This window comes from Homarus americanus, unplaced genomic scaffold (genome assembly GCF_018991925.1).
Source record: "Homarus americanus isolate GMGI-L3 unplaced genomic scaffold, GMGI_Hamer_2.0 scaffold34360, whole genome shotgun sequence".
Taxonomy (NCBI): Eukaryota; Metazoa; Arthropoda; class Malacostraca; order Decapoda; family Nephropidae; genus Homarus; species Homarus americanus.
The window spans coordinates 4,182,768-4,205,314 of record NW_024739403.1 but is presented as its reverse complement, the minus strand read 5'-3'; the positions used below and the strand labels follow the sequence as shown (position 1 = coordinate 4,205,314).

Genomic DNA, 22,547 nt, shown 5'->3' with positions numbered 1-22,547 from the left:
CTTGTCGCTTCCTGATGACGTAACACTACCGCCAGATTCTCACTCTATCCTCTGATTCTCGTAAGATTCTCACTCGTATAATTCCACTTCCTCGTATGACTCACTCAGGCACTCGTATTATTCTGCTTAATTGCATGAATATTCTAACCAGTATGATTCTCACTCACTAGTATGGTTATCAAATACCTCATCAGATGCTGCAACACTCAAGGCATTTCTCAGACATTCACCTATTTGTTTGTTTATATTCCGTCATAGGAAATGTTTGTTTTTGTCTGGTTCCTGGAAATAAGAGAGTGCATTAAGTATCGATTCTTCCAGTATTGACGATGCTGTAGCTAGTAGAGACGCGGTGTTAGTGATTCGGTGTTAGGTATTCGGTGTTAGTGATTCGGTGTTAGTGATTCGGTGTTAGGTATTCGGTGTTAGTGATTCGGTGTTAGGTATTCGGTGTTAGTGATTCGGTGTTAGTGATTCGGTGTTAGGTATTCGGTGTTAGTGATTCGGTGTTAGTGATTCGGTGTTAGTGTCATAGTTAGAGGTGGAACAGTCAACTCAGGAGTTATAATTACTGGGGAATATTTAACTAACGAACCTTTGAAAACTCATCTTTTTGTCGTACCCTAAGTCAGCCAGTTAGAGGCGTCCTCCTCGACACCAATTAAAGGGGAAATATTTAACTTACGAACATTCGGGAATCCCTGGGAGCAGTTCAGACGCCACCTAAGGACCAATTGGATTACAGACTCTAATTACTTACTAGAGTTACGATGTAATTACCCGCTGTAAGACCAACATACGGTACCTCTCCCGGGTTTTAAAGTTAGTATTTGCGGTTCTACACAGACCAACACACACTCATACACCCTCAAATCAGATCTTCATTATAACAATATTGTACAACTCTCTCCCTCCCACATAAACCATAACACTCACTTAACCAGCATCAGTTATGGAAGGTTTAATTTCTATCATTAAACCCATAAACCCATAAAATATAACACAGTAGCAGTGATGTAGTGGTGTAAGGTGTACAGTTTGTGAAAAGAAAATTAAGAGTTTGGAAAAAAAATCATCGTTTAAAGGAACAGTAACTTTGGAACACTTGTTTTATGATCGTCACAAAGGAAGAATCACATGTGACTTTAGTCCATGGTGTTGAAAATTACCTCTTGTCTTCATAAATTTTTTTTAATGTTATTTCAAAGATAAATCACTATATCAAGACGTTATTTCTCCCTATCTCTCTACCTCTTAAAATGACCTCCCCTCTCCTCCCCCCCCTCACTCGTCCGTCCGTCCGTCTGATCGCAGGACCATATCGTACGTAAGTGAAGAAGCATTATAAAGTTTAATAAACACACTGCCTCTCTCTTCACAACAAAAGGTTCCCGTGCCGTTATCGACATCTCAAAAGAGGGTCGTTTATAAGTCGCTCTCTCTGTCTCTTTTCTCTCTCTCTCTCTCTCTCTCTCTCTCTCTCTCTCTCTCTCTCTCTCTCTCTCTCTCTCTCTCTCTCTCTCTCTCAGGCGCCTGATTTACGTGGAGAAAACACAAAGGAACACGGTCAGCTTTATGGCCGGTTGAGGGTTTAACATGTCCGGATTATTGACGTCTAAATTACACCAAAATCGGAGAGAAGGTTCCTGGATCTTTCTTCAGGGTGAGGGGGGAGGGATAGGGGTAGAAGGAGGAGGGAGTAGAGGAGGGAGAGGGAAGAAGGAAGGAAGAGGGGAGGAGGAGTTGATTTGGTCAGGAGCTGTGGTGGTGAGATTGCTGGTGTGTGTGTAGTGTTTTCGTATACTCTCTCTCTCTCTCTCTCTCTCTCTCTCTCTCTCTCTCTCTCCATCAAACGGTGTGTTCCTTGATACTACAGAAGCCAATTTGGTTTAATAACAGGCTCGGTAATTGGTAATTGGCTGGCCATAAGGGAATTTGGGAGTCGATGCCAATTTATGGAAAGGAATTAGTGTGATTTAACGAGGGATTGTGGGAGTGGTAATTGGGTTTCAGTAATAGGTTGAGTAAATGATCTAATTAATCGGGAAATCGGTATGTGGGCGATTTTAAGAACCTCAGATTTCGTGTGGTGAACTGCCGTTGTCTAAGATTCAAGTCAGATTTTATTTTTTTTTTTACAATATCTTATAAATCCTTGATATTCCCCCTCGGATTTTCTTTACATATTATTTCTTCCTTATAAGTCTGATTTAACGGATTCCAGATTTAATACTATCGTTTTGTAAAATTTGGAAATCTGTGAATCAACCCTAAAACGGTGTCATTCTAAATCTGTGAATCATCGTAAATATCTAAGTCATCCTAAAACTGTGAGTCATCCTAAAACTGAGTCATCCTAAATGTGAGTCATCCTAAAACGGTGAGTCATCCTAAAACTGAGTCATCTTAAATGTGAGTCATCCTAAAACGGCGAGTCATCCTAAATCTGTGAGTCATCCTAAAACTGTAATTATATCACTGTAATGTTATGTATATCTAAGTCTGCACGAACGAACAAACGGAACCACAACAATAACAAACACTGGTTCACATCCCCTGAAAGACGGATCAACACACACACACACACACAGTCGCTCATCTATGCGTAAATTTAATATAATATTGATATAATACTGTTAACTAATTTTTTCTTTCTTCTCTCAATATCGTAACACCGTTTTAAATATTTCCTGCATATTTCATTACATCATAAATATATAGACAGTTATATAACCCGTAAATTGATCACTTTTTACTCAGTAGGAACGAAGAGTACCAAAACAAAGATTGGTTCATATACCCCCAAAGGCTCATTCAATCTACTGGCTCAATAATTTCAACTAACGTCATGATAGCTTTAGAAAATATCCTGTATTACCTCTTGCTGTCATCTCCCCGGCAGGATATATAGATATGAAAACCCGTCGTCAGGATCTACAGGAGTTTTTCACCGTCACCCAGACTGACGGCGGAGCTTTTGGAGGATCCCCCATCACATCCCCCTGGCGTGGGAGATATTAGAATTGGGGGAAGTTTGGATCTAGTCTTATCCACGAGGGATTTAGAGGCGCGGAGGTGTGTGTGTGTGTGGGAGGAGAGAGGCAGGTGTATGGGATTTGGGAATTGGGTGAAGGTATTTGGAAAGGTAGGGAGGATGAAGGAAGAGGAGGAGGAGAGAGAGGGAGGAGGGGGTGATAAAGGAAGAGGAGGAGGGAGAGAGAGGGAGGGATAAAGACAAAGAGGGAGGGAGGGAGGGAGGGAGGGATAAAGACAAAGAGGGAGGGAGGGAGAGAGAGAGAGGGAGGGGGGATGAAGGAAGAGAGGTCCTGGTGTTATTCAGGCCAGCATCGTGTTATTATATAATTAAACTCAACTGAATGGTTTTTGTACCGTGTGTGTGTGTGTGCGAGAGAGAGAGTAAAATTATTTGATTAAACCTCCTGAGTAGTTTCGTCACACAACTCTTAATTGATTCATTCTACCATATAATGACGTCACACAACGCTAATATAATTGTATCTGCTGTATGATGACGTCACACAACGCTTATTGATTGGCTCTGCTGTATAATGACGTCACACGACGCTTATTGGTTGGAACTCCTGTATATTGACGTCTCACAACGCTTATTGATTGGCTCTGCCGCACAATGACCTCGCACAGCGTTTATTGATTGGATCTACTGTATATTGACGTCACACAACACATCTTATTGGACTTACGGAAAATGACGTCACAGCATGGAAGGAAATAAGTTTTATAACGTGTATTCTTATTCATTTATGCCAAGATAAACTGAAATATTTGCCGTGTCTGGAACTTATTTAACCCGAGTTAACTTAACCCATCCTAAACGAATTTAACATAACCTAGCTGAACCTCTGCAAGGCTAACCCGACCTAAATTATCCAACAGCTAACATAACTTAACAGCACCTTCCGTAAAGTAACTTATTATAGGCTAACAATCCCAAGCTTAACCTATTTTAACAGCCTAACTTAACTTAACTTCTACAACCGCTTTTCTAACTTAACCTGTCCTCAACTAACCTAACCTAACCTAACTCGACTTAATTTATCTTAACCTGAAGTTTTCATGTGATTATTCAGGTCCCGTTCATAAGATTAGCGTACAGTAGGTTTGGGGTGGAATGGGGAAAGGGGAGGGAGGGAAGGGGACAGGAAAGGGGAAGAGGGCAGGAGCAGAAGGGGAAGGGAAGGGAAGAGGTGAAGAGGAAAGGAGAAGAAGAGGGAATGAAGGCAGACAGGTCACCATGGCGTTATGGCTGCCTGCCAGTCTAAGTTCGCTGCCAGCCAATGTCTCTCTCTCTCTCTCTCTCTCTCTCTCTCTCTCTCTCTCTCTCTCGAAGGTGCTGCTCCACTTGAGGTGACCCTAACATGACCGGCCTTGTTGGTTTATGTAAGGTGGGAGGGAGGCAGAGACCTTTATGAAGGAGGGGGAGTGGGGGAGAGGAGGTGGAGGAAGAGAGGGAGGAGATGGAGGAAGAAAGGGAGGAGATAATGGAGAGATGTGCGTGAAGAGTATTGGAAGCGACACGAGGAGACGAAACATTAAGTAGAGGTACTTTACATACACACGTTAACCAGAAGTACTAAGGGTTAAACCATCGTCCTCAAAGGGTTAAACCATCGTCCTCAAAGTGTTCAAGTGAGTAACGTATTCGAGCCTCGAGGGTGACCATCAGTCAATAATCTATCATGGCCCCGAGGGAGATAATTCATCAAGAATCACTTAAGGGTGTTGGAGGAGGTCAGCCTTCACTCCCTCCCTCCCGCGATATCTCTCTCCCTTCACATCTCCCTCTCCAGACGCCTACTCCTCCTCCTTCCCACCTCCCTCCCTAGATGCCTCCCTCCCTCCTCGACACCTCCCTCCTTACCTCCTTCCCTAAAGGTTTCTCTCCCTACTTCCCTCTCTCGACACCTCCCTCATTACCCCCCCTTATCTTCCTCCCTCAACATCTTCCCAACCTACCTTCCTAACGCCTCCTCGATACCCCCCTCCTTCGACACGTGTCTCCCTCCTTCCCGTGACACCGCCCACCCTCGACGCCTCCCTCCCTTCTCATCTGTCACACACTTTCAGGAAACATCTCGTGATGGATGACCCACGTACCCAGCTCTCTCTCTCTCTCTCTCCTTATCATAGATGGTCAGTCTCTTCATCCTCTTGAGAGTTTAGTTTTGTCAAGGGGACATGTCAGAGAGTGTGTGTGTGTGTGAAGATACCGACGTACATTATGCGTCTATAAACCCAAATGTCAATGTCCTGCCAACTTTGAACTCCTGAACTTGAACAAATACAACAGTTCTGGTGTATTGGGGTAGAGGTACAGTAGCTAAAACAACTATCTTTGCAGGTGGGGGGTCGATACGCTCCGAAATTTTTACGTGTGACTAGTGACAGCCCTTATATACCAAAATTTATCGTCCATGGTCTCATATTGTTTCCCACAAGGTATGCACAGATAGTTGTTTTAGCAACTGTACAGTACATACAGGTATCCCCCACAGTATACCTGGGTTTTTACATACAGTATTGTTCAGTGAAGTGATCCCCTGTGCTGTTAGTATATTTCACTAGATGAATTTACATACAGACGCATTAATCGTTTTCTTAAGCAGGCAGAGATACAGGAATATTACTTAAAAGAATAGATTATTAATCCCATATTAGGTAAGGGCAGCAGAATGACCTGTCTCTCTCAAAGGACAACTGAATGACCCCATCTCTTCATAATACAAAACAACACAGATGGATCATTGTATGTATTCATTGACAGACGAATCAACCTTCATCTCTCAAAAGGTCCACGAATAAACCCGTCTCTCCATACACTCACAGGCTCATCAAAATGTTCTTATGTAAGTCTTCATTCGGGTGGGGAGGAGCGGAAATAACTCCTCAAGTTTCTCTGAGTTGTTTTATCATGAGTTTTAGAAACCTGGCATGTGTCAAGGATAAGGTAAGTATGATATTACTTTTTTCTATATTACTGATTAATTTAGGATTTAATTTGTTCTTATTATTTTACGCCATTACTATGCTCTAGTCACCCACAAAGCTGAGAATGGCAGTACCTCTCCCACTACGACGCTAGCATGGCCCCCTCAGCATCCCAGACTTTTGCATTTGAGACCAAAACAAACAAAACAACTTCACTTGCTGATATGTTTTGCATTTAATCCCTTCCACACTTTTTATATAAGGCGTGTCTTTCCCTTCCTCTTTTTTTATATGACAACAACAGGTAATACTGACTCGCTAAGCCTCAATATAACGACAGGAGTCTCAGATGGAGGGTGAGAGGCTTAGCGGAGGTCGTGGTAGAAGGTGGGAGAGTGCGACAACGAGGGGGATGTCCTCTGCTCGGTCTACAGCACCACACAAACACACCCCGACGTACTCACTGCTCGATCACCCGTGGCAGTGAGTTTCAAGGTTCACTTCCGCCTCTCTAGATGGCGGTTCTCTCTGGTTCTTGGTGGTTTTTTTCGTTCAATTTTCAACTAGATAGATAGATAGATAGATAGATAGATAAATAAATAAATATATATATAGATACCGTATATATATTTGTGGCCATACTTCACACCGTTAACTGTAGTAGTGATGTTATGAGGGTAAAGGATCTTGCTATGTCTCATCACCTTAACCTTAAGTTCATCATTAACCCCCTTGATTATGGTGATTTAACCCCTTGAGTATGGTGATTTAACCCCTTGAGTATGATGATTTAACCCCTTGAGTATGGTGATTTAACCCCTAGAGTATGGCGATTTAACCCCAAGAGTATGGTGATTTAACCCCTAGAGTACGGTGATTTAATCCAGAGTATGGTATTTAACCCCTTGAGTCTGGTGATTTAACCCCTAGAATATGGTGATTTAACCCCTTTAGTAAGTTGATTTAACCCCTAGAATATGGTGATTTAACCCCTTGAGTATGGTGATTTAACCCCTAGAATATGGTGATTTAACCCCTTGAGTATGGTGATTTAACCCCTTGAATACAAATGATTTAACCCTTTGAATACGATGACACATTCCCTTGAACAAGATGAACTCTCGTACTCTGAGGTTAGGTCATCGTACTCAAGGGGATTAGAAAGTCATCGTACTCTAGGAATTAATCATTATTTCATTTATCTTTCCTTTTTGTGTAATCATCCATCCTTAGTGTCATCATTATCAGTCTTCACGTTCATTATCAGTCTTCACGTTCACTCTCAGTCTTCACGTTCACTTTCAGTCTTCACGTTCACTTTCAGTCTTCACGTTCATTTTCAGTCTTCACGTTCATTTTCAGTCTTCATGTTCACTTTCAGTCTTCACGTTCACTTTTAGTCTTCACGTTCACTTTCAGTCTTCACGTTCATTTTCAGTCTTCACGTTCATTTTCAGTCTTCACGTTCACTTTCAGTCTTCACGTTCACTTTTAGTCTTCACGTTCACTTTTAGTCTTCGCGTTCACTTATAGTCTTCACGTTCACTTTCGCTTACAAACATCACCTTCATGTCCAAACATCACCTTCATGTCCAAACATCACCTTCATGTCCAAACATCACCTTCACGTCCAAACATCACCTTCATGTCCAAACATCACCTTCACGTCCAAACATCACCTTCATGTCCAAACATCACCTTCACGTCCAAACATCACCTTCACGTCCAAACATCACCTTCACGTCCAAACATCACCTTCACGTCCAAACATCACCTTCACGTCCAAACATCACCTTCATGTCCAAACATCACCTTCACGTCCAACCATCACCTTCACGTCCAAACATCACGCCAAACATCTAAACATCCAAACAGAGTTTTTGCCCCGATAACAATATTGTTTTACCCTGTTTGTTGCTCTATCTATGTACACATTTTGACTGTGCACATACACGTACATGCACCTTACATATTTTGTAACATAGAAATATACGCACACACACACACACACACATATTCTAATTATGTAAAATAGTACACATACACATATGCGTACATGCATACTATATTTTGTAATGTGTACATACATGCACACACAACATACACATTTTGTAACGTGCACATTAACGCACATACGGTAAGTGCTGTATTTTTTCTAGTGAAGAGAGGAAATCTTTTTGTAGTTTTGGATATTAAATAAATAGATAAATACATCGATTTATGTATTTTGTAATATGTAATTAATGTACATATAACAGGGTCTCTAGTAATCCAGACGTGTACTGTATGTTACAGTGCCTGCAGTTGATCTATGTATCCGTGTTTGTATTCCTGTTTAAACTTGCATCTGTATCTGTACTTATTGTATTTGTAACTGTATCTGTATTTGTAGTGTTACCTATATCTGTACGTGTATATCACTACCTGTACCTGTAATTATAACTGTACCTGCACCTGTACCGGGAAAATAGCCTTATTTGTCCCTGTATTTCTAACTGTAACTGTATATAGATGTAAAATGTTCCTATTTTTTTCTTCATTTATAATAGCTATATTTGTACCTCTGTATGTAACCAAGTTTGTATCTGTATATTATAAATGTACCTGTAACTATATCTGCATATGTATGTATGTACCTGTGCATGTACCCTGTACCTGAAACTGTACCCATAATCGTGTACCTGTATTCGTACCGTATTTTAACTGTCTGTACCTGCAACTAATTATATATGAACCTGTAACTTTTTCTGTACACCCGTCCCAGTAGCTGTACTTGTTACCTGTACCGGTTATCTGAACCCACAACTTTTTTACCTGTAGCTGAAACTATATGGAAACAGTTTCTGAACCTAAACCCAGACCTGTAACTTGAACTTTTACCTGTGCTGTACCTGGTCTAGTACTACCTGCATGTATCTGTACTCTAGATCAGCACCGTAGAAATACATTGATGTTGGATGGACAAGATGGAAGTCCTACACCATCCTGGGATTAAAACATTAAATTATCCACCTAAGACGTCTGGATTTTTGGAGTATTAGTTGTTAATATTTAGAGAGTACAGTATTTTTTTTCCTAGGTTGAAGTACCATTCCAATTGTTCGTTCTCCCTAATGTTTATTCTCTCTTGTCTTGTTTACATATCAAACATAAACACAACTAATGTTTAAATACTTAATTATCGTAAACACAAACAAAGATTAAAGATTTCGTAATGTAAATATAGTCAATGTTTAAATTTTTGGGGTATGGCGGTTGGATTATTATTATTATTATTATTATTATTATTATTATTATTATTATTATTATTATTATTATTATTATTATTATTATTAACTATTATTATTATTATTATTATTATTATTATTATTATTATTATTATTAACTATTATTATTATTATTATTATTATTATTATTATTATTATTATTATTATTAACTATTATTATTATTATTATTATTATTAACTATTATTATTGTTATTATTATTATTATTATTATTATTATTATTATTATTATTATTATTAACTATTATTATTATTATTATTATTATTATTAACTATTATTATTATTATTATTATTATTATTATTATTATTATTTACTATTATTATTATTATTTACTATTATTATTATTATTATTATTATTATTATTATTATTATTATTATTATTATTATTATTATCATTACTACATCTTCGCTGAGACTTCATGTTAGTCACCTGTTAACAGAGTTTGTTTGTTCTTTTTTAGACAACAACGGGAGCAACAGTGACAGCAACAGGACCAACAACAGGGACAGTGGAAGTTATAACGGTACCAACAGGTGAGAGAGGAAAAGGGCTAGACACCAACAGTAGTAGTAGTAGTAGTAGTAGTAGTAGTAGCTCAACTAATTTAACACAGATAGGATAGCTACTTATGTATTAGGATATTTAATATTAAGGTAATTAAATGGTGGCGAAGGTGTGGCTATTGGGGGAGGCTGGAGGCCAATTAAAAAAAAGTAGTAGTAGTAGTAGTAGTAGTAGTAGTAGTAGTAGTAGTAGTAGTAGTAGTAGTAGTAGTAGTAGTAGTAGTAGTAGTAGTAGTAGTAGTAGTAGTAGTAGTATCAAGAAAGCATAAATGAAAAAAAATTAATCCACTATTCCAATATTTTTCATCTAAAAAATGACCTTCTTATTATGTCCACTAATGACCTTTATCAAACTACAAGAATCAACAAGTAATTATTTTAGGTTAAGGTTCTTTTTAGACTTAAGTTAATGTTATATCATGTGAACTTAAACCAGTTGAAATTATAGGCAAAATTCCCAGAGTCAAGCTTACGGGGTTAATTCTTCTAGTGTCAAGTTAATGGGGTTTTATTGTTCCGGTGTCAAGTTAATGGGGTTTTGTTGTTCCGGTGTCAAGTTAATGGGGTTTTGTTGTTCCGATGTCAAGTTAATGGGGTTTTGTTGTTCCGATGTCAAGTTAATGGGAGGGGAGGAGGAAGGGGTGAGGGTAGAGGAGGAAGTGGGGTAGGGGAGGGGAGGAGGGGGGGGGAGGGTAAGGAAGGCAGAAAAATATATAGACGTGATTGACATAAACTAGACACGATAGATAAAAAACTAGACACGATAGACATAGAAAATAGACATGATAGACATAAAACTAGACACGATAGACATAGAAAGTAGACATGATAGACATAAAACTAGACATGATAGACAAAAAAGTAGACATGATAGACAAAAAATTAGACACGATAGACAAAACTAAACACGATAGACAAAAAACTAGACACGATAGACATAGAAAGTAGACATGATAGACAAAAATAATCACGATAGACAGAAAGTAGACATGATAGACATAGAAATAGACACGGTAGACATAAACAAAAGACATAAACACAGACATAAGCGTGACTATGAAGAGGTTCATTGACTTCCTGGCGAATCTTCAGAGCTGATGGGGGAAGGAGTGACTGGTGGTGGTGGGGGAGGGGACTGGTGGTGATGGTGGTGGTGGAAGGGACTGGTGGTGGTGAGTGGGGTGGGGGGGAAGGGAGGGACTGGTGGTGGTGGGGAGTGACTGTGGTGGTGGTGGTGGGGAGGGACTGGTGGTGGTGGTGGGAAGGAGGGGACTGGTGGTGGTGGGGGGGGACTGGTGGTGGTGGTGGGGAAGGGGAGGGGACTGGTGGTGGTGGGGGAGGGGACTGGTGGTGATGGGAGGGAGGGAACGATGGGTTGGAGAAGGGAATAACTGGTGTGAATGAGATTGTAACTGGTAGTGGGGGGGAGGGTGACTGGTGGTACGATCAGAAGTGTTGGTTGTGACAGTCTTCAAGTGTTGGACCAATCTTTATTCCCCCCTAATACACACACACACACACACACACTAATTTATAACACTGCCAAGCGCATAGTTCCATCAAGTCCATTTACAATTTACAAAACAACATTAATGTGTGCCGTTTGAGCTCAGCGTTTTATTTATGGTGAGTAATTGGATGCCCGTGTTTGTATGGAGACTGTATTTACATGTCAGTAATGTGTGTGTGGTGTTGGGTGTGTGTGGGGGTGGGTGTGTGGGTGTGTGGGGTGGGGCGTGTGGTGGGTGGGATGTGGGGTGGGGGTGGGGTGTGGGGTGGGTGGGATGTGGGGGGATGTGGGGGGATGTGTGGGTGGGGGTGTGTGGGGTGGGGTGGGGTGTGGGTGTGTGGGGTGGGGGTGGGGTGATGGGGGTGGGGTGGGGGGTGGGGGTGTGTGGGGGTTAGTGTGTGTGGGGGTGTGGGGTGGGTGTGTGTGTGGGGTGGTGGTGTGTGGGGGTGTGTGGAGTGTGGGGGGTTACAGAATATAATTAGGACTCCTGTGTTGATTATGTATTCCAACGGATATTAAAAATCGCCCCCTTGTTTATGTTCACAGTTGACACAAAAGAATGCGCTCTAGTCTGAATGCATAAGCAGTTGAACGCATTCATTTACCAAGCAGCTGAAATAGAGAAGATTTGATATTTGTAGTTATGTGGCCGCTGAGAGTAAAATATAGTCCTAATGTTTACAGTCATCAGCTGAGAATAAATAATGGTCCCAATGTTTACAGTCATCCGATGAGGGTAAATAATGGTCCCAATGTTTACAGTCATGCGCTGAGAATAAATAATGGTCCCAATGTTTACAGTCATCCGATGAGGGTAAATAATGGTCCCAATGTTTACAGTCATGCGCTGAGAATAAATAATGGTCCCAATGTTTACAGTCATGCGCTGAGAATAAATAATGGTTCCAATGTTTACAGTCATCCGATGAGGGTAAATAATGGTGCCATTGTTTACAGTCATCAGCTGAGAGGACGCGCGTTGTGACCTACAATTGACAGAGCCCGAGTCTTTGTTTACAAATATCAGCTGACGGACTGCTCCCAGTGTCCTACAGTTAACCGGATAAAATGTCATCCATCAGAAGGATATACTTCCCTCCCTCCCTTAGTCTCTCTTTCTCTCCCTCCTTCGCTTTCTTCCCCTTTCTCTTCCTCGGCACTTCCCTCCCTCCTTCTATTCCTAGGTACTTTCCTCCACCCATCCCTCTCTTTCTACCTCAGTCACTCTCTTGGAACCTCCCTCTCCCTTTCTTTGGTCTCTCCCGCCACCCTCCTTCTTCCTTTCCTCGGTCTCTCCCCCCTTCACTCCTTTCCTCGGCCTTTCCCTCCCTCCTTCCCTCTCTCGCCCCTCCCTCCATATGTTTACATTCTCATATTCAGCCCTCAGACCGAGTCTCTGCGGAAAAGCGAAGCTACACTATTGATTCAGTCTCGTCAGTGCGGTCACCGCCAAACCCTACTGCTGTTCGCCACTTTTTTCCACTGTACCAAGACTTCCTCGCTGCACGAAAGCTGTTCCTTGTTGCACGCGACCCTCCCAAACCCCCTTCTCTCCCTCCCTCAGTGTGTGTGTGTCGCAGCGGTATGACTCAGCGAGGATCTCTTGGTCGATTATGACACTTCCAGGACTCTGTGAATGGTGAACAGCCAATGAGGTATACGACTGCAGTGAACGCTGTACTTGGTTACACACAACGAAATCTTTGATATTCATTTTCTGTGGAAGTCGTCTAGTTCGCGGGAAATATTCACTGAGACATCGATATATATTCGTTTGATAATTATCGGTGAATGTTCCTCGGATTTATGTAAAGTATTTGTCCGATTTTCGATAAATATTCTTATGAATTTAAAGAAAAAATTAAGTTGCTTAGAAATTTTCCTGTAATACTCAACAAATATTCCTCTAATACTCGACATATTCTTCTTAATTATTAATTGATATTGCTCTTAATTCTCGATAAATGTGTATCTGATTCTTGACCTGTACTCGTTAATTCTCGACTGGTAAACGTATCCTCGAGATTGTGATATGAAGAGATTTGGGCGTGGTCGTGGGCTGGCACTGTTCCTGCCTGACACTCTCCATCTGAGACAGACACAAAAAGTTCCAGACTAAAGAATTTTGGACCAGACTTAAACGGTGCAGACCGAAATGTTCCAAGTTGAAACGTATCAGACTGAAAAATTCTAGACTAAAACGATGTAGACCGAAAATTACCAGACCGCAACGTTCTAGACCAAAACGTTCCAGATCCAGATTGAAACGTTCTGAATAAAAGTTCATGGCCGGAACGTCCTATAACGAAACGTCCAGAAGGAAACGTTTTAGACCAAACCGTACCTCACAGCGGCGTTCAGGCACAGACTTTCTAAACGGAAACGTTGCAGATCAAGGCTTTCAATGCCGAAACGTTCAAACCGAAACATTCTATACAAACAAGTTCTTCACAAAAGCCTCTAAAACGCAAATTGCCAGACCAAAACATGTCTGCGATTGTTATTGTTGACGTTCCACCATACGTGTAGAGACATGTCTAGGACAAAACCAGCTGTTAGTGGGTTTGTTTACATATGGAGACCTTTAAAGATAACACACCCTTGGCGGATCTGTCTCTGTGTACAGCAAGCCCGTCCGCAAGAGTAGGCATAAACATACGTACTGTATCTATACTTTACATACCGATGCACATATGGTCCATAGGGTCACTTAGGCGGGAATTTACTTTAAGGTGAAGAAACTGTCGCCAGTACAACAACTACACCCACAAGTTAATGATCTGTGTCCCAGCGTTAAAGAATAATCTGAAAGACCGGACAACTCACCAACTACACTGGCTAACCATTACCCCGGAACACATTCCCGAAATCGATGACCTCCCAAGTTTCCTATTACTGCTGGGTAGACAGAGGCAAATGGCGTGAAGAAACTTTCCCATAGTTTCTCCTTGCCCGCTTGTTAGGTGAGTATACTATACACCACAGGTTGCACACACACACACATATGTACAGTATATTAACCTCATAGGCGTCAGTGCAGTGAATTCCCAGACAAAATCATGTATTGTCTGGTCAAGTTATCGCCGTCGCAGCCATTGTCGCCGCCTCCCGCCACCGCCTCTTCCAGTCGTCGCCGCCCACTCCCGCCGCCGCCTCTACCCGTTGCCGCCACCCAACGCTGCTACTAGCTATCCTTTGATTGCAGCAATGCGCGTCCATGTCGTCAAAAGAAAACAACAGCTGTGTTTGTGTTTACTTTCTTATGGATCCCAAAATATCCTTAAACATGTACACAGTCTCAGGTGTGTCGGGGGATATGCCTCTCTCCCCAACATACCTGAACTTTCATTATATGTTTACGAGTCAGTTCAAAAGTTCATAGTTCACATGACACTGATTTTTGGATCCACAGATTTTACATGGGCTGAGACCGGATACGAATTCATCGCCCCGGAACAGTATACAAGAACGTGCGAATTCTACCCCTAATTAAATCCCTTTAATAAAAAATATAATCTCTTACATGAATATCTGCCACCAAAACGTCACAGAGAAATGATGAAGACGTGAACCTACTGCCACGGGGAACTAATAACCCACTTGCCATAGGTTACTGTACAGTCACCCAAAAAAGTCCTGTCGCGAACCACGATTCAGACTCGTGAACCCGAAGCAGTTGACACTGATACATTATTCTGTCCATAAATGCTTCGGATTCAAGAGTCTGAATCTCGGGGTTCATGGTTCGCGACAGGACTTCTTTTGGGTGACTGTACAATCCCGAACTACATTCCCTTGTTACTCCACCCTCGAGTTTCCGAACCGCTGGGAATAAGTCTCCGAACTCCTTATACTACCCATAGATGGCGCTGTAAAATCTCACTTAGGTTTGATACAGTTACGAACAAGAGTGTGTAGGAACATTTGGTCGTGAATGTTTGTGGAGTTTAACTGGACGGTGTCTCTCGTTCCAGGTACATTGAAAGTTATAAAGGAATGTTAGGTGTCGTTTTTATTGATTTTCTTGATTTTTATGCATGTCTAGTGAAGCGTTACCAGCGATGTTATTGACGTGTGTGTGTGTGTATGAGTTGAGTTTTGCTGGGTGTGGCTTAGCAACGCTGTATGTATATATATGTGTGTGTGTGTGTGTGTGTACAGTATGTCGCCACACCTGCCCACCGCAGACAGCCACACCCAACACGCATTCCTTCCCACACTCGTTACCTCCTTCCCTGACCACCCCACCCAACCACCTCCTTCCCTGACCACACCTTTCCTTCCTGACTTCTTCCCACCACACCCCTCCTTCCCCTGACCACACCTTCCTTCCTGACCACACCTTCCTCCCTCTTTCCCTCACCACACCTTCTCCTTCTGACTTCCTACCTTCCCTCACCACACTGACCACACCTTCTGACCACACCCTCTCTTTGACACTGACCACACCTTTCCTTCCCTCCCACTTGGTCTGGCCACTTTGAGCTCATCCTCTGCTGTTACACCTACCCTCGTCCCTCATTCGAGGGAGGGGGAGGAGGGTGGAGGGAGGGAGGAGGGTGTGAGGGAGGGAGGAGGGTGTGTGAGAGGGAGGAGGGGTGGGAGGGGAGGGGGGGTGTGTGGGGAGGGGAGGGAGGGAGGGGGAGGGGGGAGGGGAGGGGGGAGGGAGGTGGGGAGGAGGGGGGAGGGTGGGAGGGTGTGGGAGGGGAGGAGGGGTGTAGGAGGAGGGGTGGGAGGAGGGTGTGTGTGGGGAGGGAGGAGGGTGTGGGAGGGAGGAGGGTGGGGAGGGTGGAGGGGGTGGGGAGGGGGGGGAGGGGTGTGGGAGGGGAGGAGGGTGAGGGAGGAGGGGTGTGAGGAGGAGGGGTGTGAGGGAGGAGGGGTGTGTGAGGTGGGGAGGGAGGAGGGTGTGTGAGGGAGGGAGGAGGGTGTGTGAGGGGGAGGAGGGTGGGGAGGGGAGGAGGAGGTGGGAGGGAGGAGGGTGGGGGAGGGAGGAGGTGGAGGAGGGGAGGGAGAGGGTGTGGGAGGGAGGGAGGTGAGGTGGGGAGGGGAGTGAGGAGGGTGGGGGAGGTGGGGGAGGGGTGGGAGAGGGGTGGAGGGTGGGAGGAGGTGTGGGAGGGGAGGAGGGTGGGGAGGGGAGGGGTGTGGGGAGGGGAGGGAGGAGGGTGTGTGAGGGGAGGGGAGGGGGGGTGTGTGGGGAGGGAGTGGGGAGGGTGTGTGAGAGGGAGGAGGGTGTGTGAGGGAGGAGGGAGGGAGTGTGTGGGGAGGGGAGGGAGGGAGTGGTGGGAGAGGGGAGGGAGGGAGGGGTGTGAGAGGAGGGAGGAGTGTGTGAGGGAGGGAGGAGGGTGTGTGAGGGTGGAGGGGGAGGAGTGTGTGAGGGAGGAAGGGGTGTGGAGGGTGTGTGAGGAGGGTGTGTGAGGGAGGAGGTGTGTGTGAGGGAGGGGGTGTGTGTGAGGGTGTGTGAGGAGGAGGGAGGAGGGTGTGTGAGGTGTGGAGGGTGTGTGGGGAGGGGAGGAGGAGAGGTGTGTGTGTAGGGTGGTGTGGAGGGAGGGGGGGAGGTGAGGAGGGAGGGTGTGTGGGAAGGAAGAGGGGGAGGAGGGTGTGTGTGTGGGGAGGAGGGGTGTGTGGGGTGGAAGGAGGAGGGTGTGTGAGGAGAGGTGGGGAGGGTGTGGAGGAGGAAGAAGGAGGAGGGTGTGTAAGGAAGGAGGTGAGGGAGGAGGGTGTGTGAGGGAGGAGGTTGTGTGAGGGAGGAGGGTGTTTGAGGGAGGAGGGTGTGTGAGGGATAAGGGTGTGTGAGGGAGGAAGGTGTGTGAGGGAGGACATTATACAATAAATGTTGTCCTCTGAATGTACTCGTATTGGACCCTTCAGTGGCAAGAGGACTGAAAACACCATTCACTGGGTCCTAATATCGACTTTTGACGAAATCTTTACAAAACAAAATAAAAATGAGGTTATCTTTATAATCGGAGTGGGGATGGAAAGGAGTGGGAGGGAGAGAGGGAGAACGGGATAGGGTGGGACAGACTAGCCAAAGAAAACGTCTCCTGCAGTACTAGCCTCTGTATTGATCCTCCCGCCTCTAGAAAATACTGGGCCTAGAATTCCCTGTTTTTAAATTTCCTCACATTGATGATTTGTCTTCATTTTAATTCCCCCGGTGGTTATGTTTATCGTTTTTATTCCTTCAAGTGAGAATAAAGAAACAGAAGAGAGATTCCAAAGAGGAATTATTAACTGTGAGGCACTAGTTGGCATCTGCCCAGGCTCGACTACTGCAGTGTTTGGTGTCATGCGCACTGCACTGACTCACAGGGAAGACACCAGTTTTAAGAGAAATAACAAAGGATTCATAATAATCTTATGCAGTGTGACTTAACATAGGGTTTTATATTACTAATTTCATTCCCTGAATAGGTTTGGTCATATTGGTGCACAGTATAACGTAAATAATTTTGTACTTGGCATCTTCCTACGGGGGGTTTCATGCAGAGGTCAAGTGACGCCTGCGCCAGTTACTGCAGCGCCATCTTTGTCTCTACACTGATGAAAATTCTTCCAGTTTGTGATAATGTGGTGGTTGAAACGTGGGTCCTGAGGGAGCTGGATACGAGGAAAAACTTATAGTGATGCGTATAAAAGAAGACCTTGTGTGAGTAAAAAGAGCATGTTGCCAGTTGAAGCACTTGGCACTATGGAGGCAAGTTCCTGAGGTATCATTGGTGCGACAGGCGCGGGCGGCGGACCTTATCAGACTGGTGATATGGTGAACAGTGCCTTCCTACGGTGATTTGTGGCCGCTGCACAGAACTGTAGTGACTGATTTGTATTTTGGTGTATGTTAACTAATATATATAAAGATGACTGCCGAAAAGCAGATTTGTTTTAGCATTTGTATCTGTCAAATGATAGCCATCTTGTCCGGGGTGTCGTTGCTCTACCTGGCAGTGATCGTCATTATTCCATCAAAGAATGAACTGGCGATGGGCTTTAATACGACTCCTATAATGTGTACGACAGTGGAAGCCAAAGATTTAGCAGCAGGAACAACGAAGATCCCGTGTAAGTGGTCAACTTGTGGTGAATGGTGTTTGTCCAAAGGGTCGGGAACCTGCATGCAGATCCACGTCATGGTACGCAATAACGGGTCGAAAGTCAACTTCCGAGACTGCGTAGACATTGCTGATGAAAACTGCTCGGCCCTCGACGTCAATAAAACTCACGTCAGGCATTGCAAGAGGGGGCAATGTAAAGATCTGACAGGCCTCTTCACCTGCACAAGAGACGGGGAAAACGAGTGCAGAGAAATCACTCCAGCTTTTTATTGTTACAGTCGTAATATACAAAAGATACCCATCACTTGTGACGAGGAAAAATGTAAGGAACGACTAGACGGAGTGTTTTCCTGCAAGAAAGGCGAGTGCAAGAAACTTTGGGATAAACGCAAGTATTGGCTGGACTGTGAACGGAAGTGCACCAATTTAGAGATGCGAGAACGTAACGTCGTCATCTTCAGCCGAGAGAGACTAGTGGCGACCGCCTGCTCCTCTATGGATTCACCTGACGCCAACACCTCCGCCAGTATCGAGAGCGTCAGCAGCAAACAGGAATGGCGGGACAAGAGGGAAACTCTCATGCTCTTCTGCTCCTACGTCACCAAAGTTAAAGGCAATAAGACCTACGACCTTCTCTCTGCTGACTGTTTCAATGCCACCTTAGGAAGCGTGGAAGAAATACAGGGAGTTAAAGAATACATGACCCTCCAGCAGATACATCAGACCTGGGGCAACCGCTCGGACTGGGTCATCCTCCCAGAGCAGACACTCCGCATCATGAACAACACTCAGCTACGAATTAATCCCGAAGGCTGCGTCAACACCTTACGCAAGGAATGCACGGCCTTCTTCGAGTCGCACGCCCATGATGGCTTTGACGGGATGACTCCTGACCGTTACCCCTGCTACTTCACTGACATGAGACAGGAATTCGTCATCGGAAAATTCGACCCTGTGATGACCTCGGCGATCCTGCTGGTGGCGACGATCCTGCCCGGGTGTCTCTTCGTGCTGGCCTGCACCTGCCTCTTCATCTGCTCCAAATCGGTAGGAGTGGACGACGAGGGGCACCTGAGGGTGACACTTCTCCAGGGCGGGGGCGCAGGAGGTAACGCTAGCGAGCTGTGAGCCCTCTCCTTGTCTCTCGCTCAGCAATAGGTGTAGTAGCCCTGAGTATTGTTCCTTCCCTGCTCCACCACCACCACCACCACCACTACTTCTACTACTACTACTACTATCAGCACCAGCACCTCTTTTTTCACTCACTCACTCATTCATTCATTAAGTCATTTACTCCTTATCACCTTCACCTCACCCACCTCCTTTACTTACTACTAGCTCCACTTATTCACTCACTCACCTTCATTCATTCACTAACTCAGATCATACACTCATCAACTTCATCACTTACAGTATTCGTCCACTCACTCCTTTTTTTACTCAATTACTCACTGGTGTATTCATTCACTCACTATCTCCTTTTCCCCCTCATCAATCAGTATTGTTCATATACACGTCATCAATGTACTGTTTACGTTATCATGTACACGCCAATATTATATACTAGTCATCATCCACACGTCATCAATTAGTAGTACTGTACATGTAGAGTGAGAATGAAATACTGCACCATATCTCTCGGGGTGCTGACGAATACATTGCAGAACATTTGAGCCGTTCGACACAAGCATGTGTGAACCCCTTAAACTGTTGGCAGACCTGTGGAATAATATCGCCTCGAATACGTCATTAGTTCAGACATCATCAGCTTTGTCACAACACGTCATCAATTACGTTACATGATGTCGTCAGTTGCAGCACAACATATCAAATACATCACAACACGTCATTAATTGTTACAATACGTCAGCAGTTGCGTCAGAGTACGTCATCAATTTCTTTACAACACGTCATGATTTGTATCACAACACGTAATTAATTACGTTACAACACGTCATGAGTTGCGTCACAACACGTCATCAAATAAGCTTAAACTTTGTAGTCATGTTATTTACTGCAATGTTCATCATAATCGTTAACAGTTCACAAACCTTCTTCATAATTTGATGACACGTGAAATCATAATTTAATGACTAATACTCATGCTTGATGACTCATAAACTCGGTCTTTGATTACTCATAAACTCATATTTCTACTACTCGTAAACTCAAATATTAATGGTTCATATTCTCATTATGTAATAACAAATACTTTGAGACAAATCATTCTTTAATAGCTCATAAATAAATTCTGATGACTCACTAGCTCATACATTAATGACTCATAAACTTATAATTTCATGAATAGTAATATCGTATTGATGACTCATAAATTCATATATCGATGACTTGTACTCATAATTAATTTGTCTCATAAACTCGTTATATGATGACTCATTCATACATGTTTGACTCATAGGCTCATATTTTAATGACTCATTTAATTCTATATTTTTATAACTCAAAGTCATTAATGCTGACTCATTCTCATTTGATGACTCGTAATTGTATAATTCGATGACTCAAACTCGAACTGTGATGACTCATAAATGCACACATAAAAGATACATAAACTTATCCATTAATGACTCAAACTTTGATGATTCATAAACTCATAATTGGATGGCAAATAAGTTGAATAACCCACAAACTATCAATAATGACTCATAAATGCACATTTAGTGACTCACAAACTCATATCCGATAAATCTCAGAATAAATATTTGATAACTCAGAGATTCATGCATTGATGACGCTTATATATAATTGATGACCCATAATTTATGACAAACGAATATTTTGATGACTCATATACAGTAATGTAGTTATTAATTGATGACTCATACTCTCACATTTTAATGACTCATATACAGTAGTCACTAATTGATGCCTCATAAATTCATACTTCGATAGTTCATAAACTTATTGATGGACTCAGAAATTTTCATTCATTCTTCAGTGACTTACGAACTTATTAACAAACGATTCAACCTCACACTTTCATGATTCATAAACTCATTCTCTGGCGACTCACATTTATTTCTTATTGATTCATACTCAGTTACTCATAAAATCGAAGAATGGAATAACTCATAATGCTAGTTACTCACGAACTCATATTTTGATGACTAATAAACGCACAGATTGATGTCACTCTTACATTTTTGATAACACGAATCCATTGTCTGATGAGTCACATACGCATTCAATGATGACTCAAACTCACTCTTTCATGACGCATAAACTGATACATTGATTGCTCATACATACATACTTTGATTACTCATAAACCTATTGCATTAATCACTCAGAAATTCGTACTACAATGACTCATACACTCCTAGTTTCAAGACTCACACAAGCATTATTCCAAGGCTCATAAATTCATATTTTGATGGTTCATAAACTCATAACTTCAATGACTCATAAACTCACGCTTCGATGGTCCCTAAACTCATTCGTTGATGACTCAGAAACTCATACATGACAGAAAAAATTATTCTTTAATGGCTCATAAACACCTGATTGATGACCGACACATGCCTAACTTCAAGACTCATAAATTGATAACTCATAAAAAAATTGACTTGGATGGTGCATAAACATAAGCTTTGAATACCCGTGACTCATAATTTGTTTATTATACACTCATAAAGTGATCGAACAAACGTGTATTTTAATGACTCCTAATGTAACTCATAAATCGACGACACAGGAACATATTATTTTTTGCCGACTCATATTACTCATACTTTGATGTTCCAGTAAACTTATAACACTAATAACTCATAAACTCATACTTTTACCTCATAAACTCATTCCTTGATTTAAAACTCACAATTAAATAATTCATGAAAAAGACTATTCTCTGAACTACCCCCACACACTGTACTACCCTACACATTGCACTACCTCCACGCATTGTACTACCACCACACATTGTACTACCTCCACACACTGTACTATCCACACACTCCGTACTACCCCACACACTGTACTACCCCCACACACTGTACTACCACCACACACTGTACTACCCACACACACACTGTACTACCCCACACACTGTACTACCCTACACACTGTACTCCCCCCACTGACTGTACTACCTCCACACATTGTACTACCTCCACACATTGTACTACCACCACACATTGTACTACCACC

At 43.0% G+C, this 22,547-nt stretch overlaps 1 protein-coding gene across 14 annotated transcripts in view; it reads left to right on the top strand.

The window, feature by feature from the left end:
- The window catches only part of LOC121874550, a 76,051-nt gene that overhangs the window by 28,204 nt on the left and 25,300 nt on the right, over positions 1 to 22,547 (top strand). For 4 of the 14 annotated variants that reach the window (XR_006090448.1, XR_006090446.1, XR_006090444.1 and 1 more), the window contains 2 exons: positions 6,272 to 6,450; positions 9,716 to 9,788. Coding sequence is in view for 6 of the 14 variants with exons in the window: in XM_042378738.1 (XP_042234672.1) it covers positions 18,186 to 19,508 (1,323 nt within the window). In the remaining 8 variants the exon portion in view is untranslated. Of the gene's footprint in view, positions 1 to 6,271; positions 6,463 to 9,715; positions 9,789 to 17,599; positions 19,539 to 22,547 lie in introns of those variants that run through there. The other 10 variants (XR_006090451.1, XR_006090450.1, XR_006090447.1 and 7 more) reach the window with 7 other exon arrangements.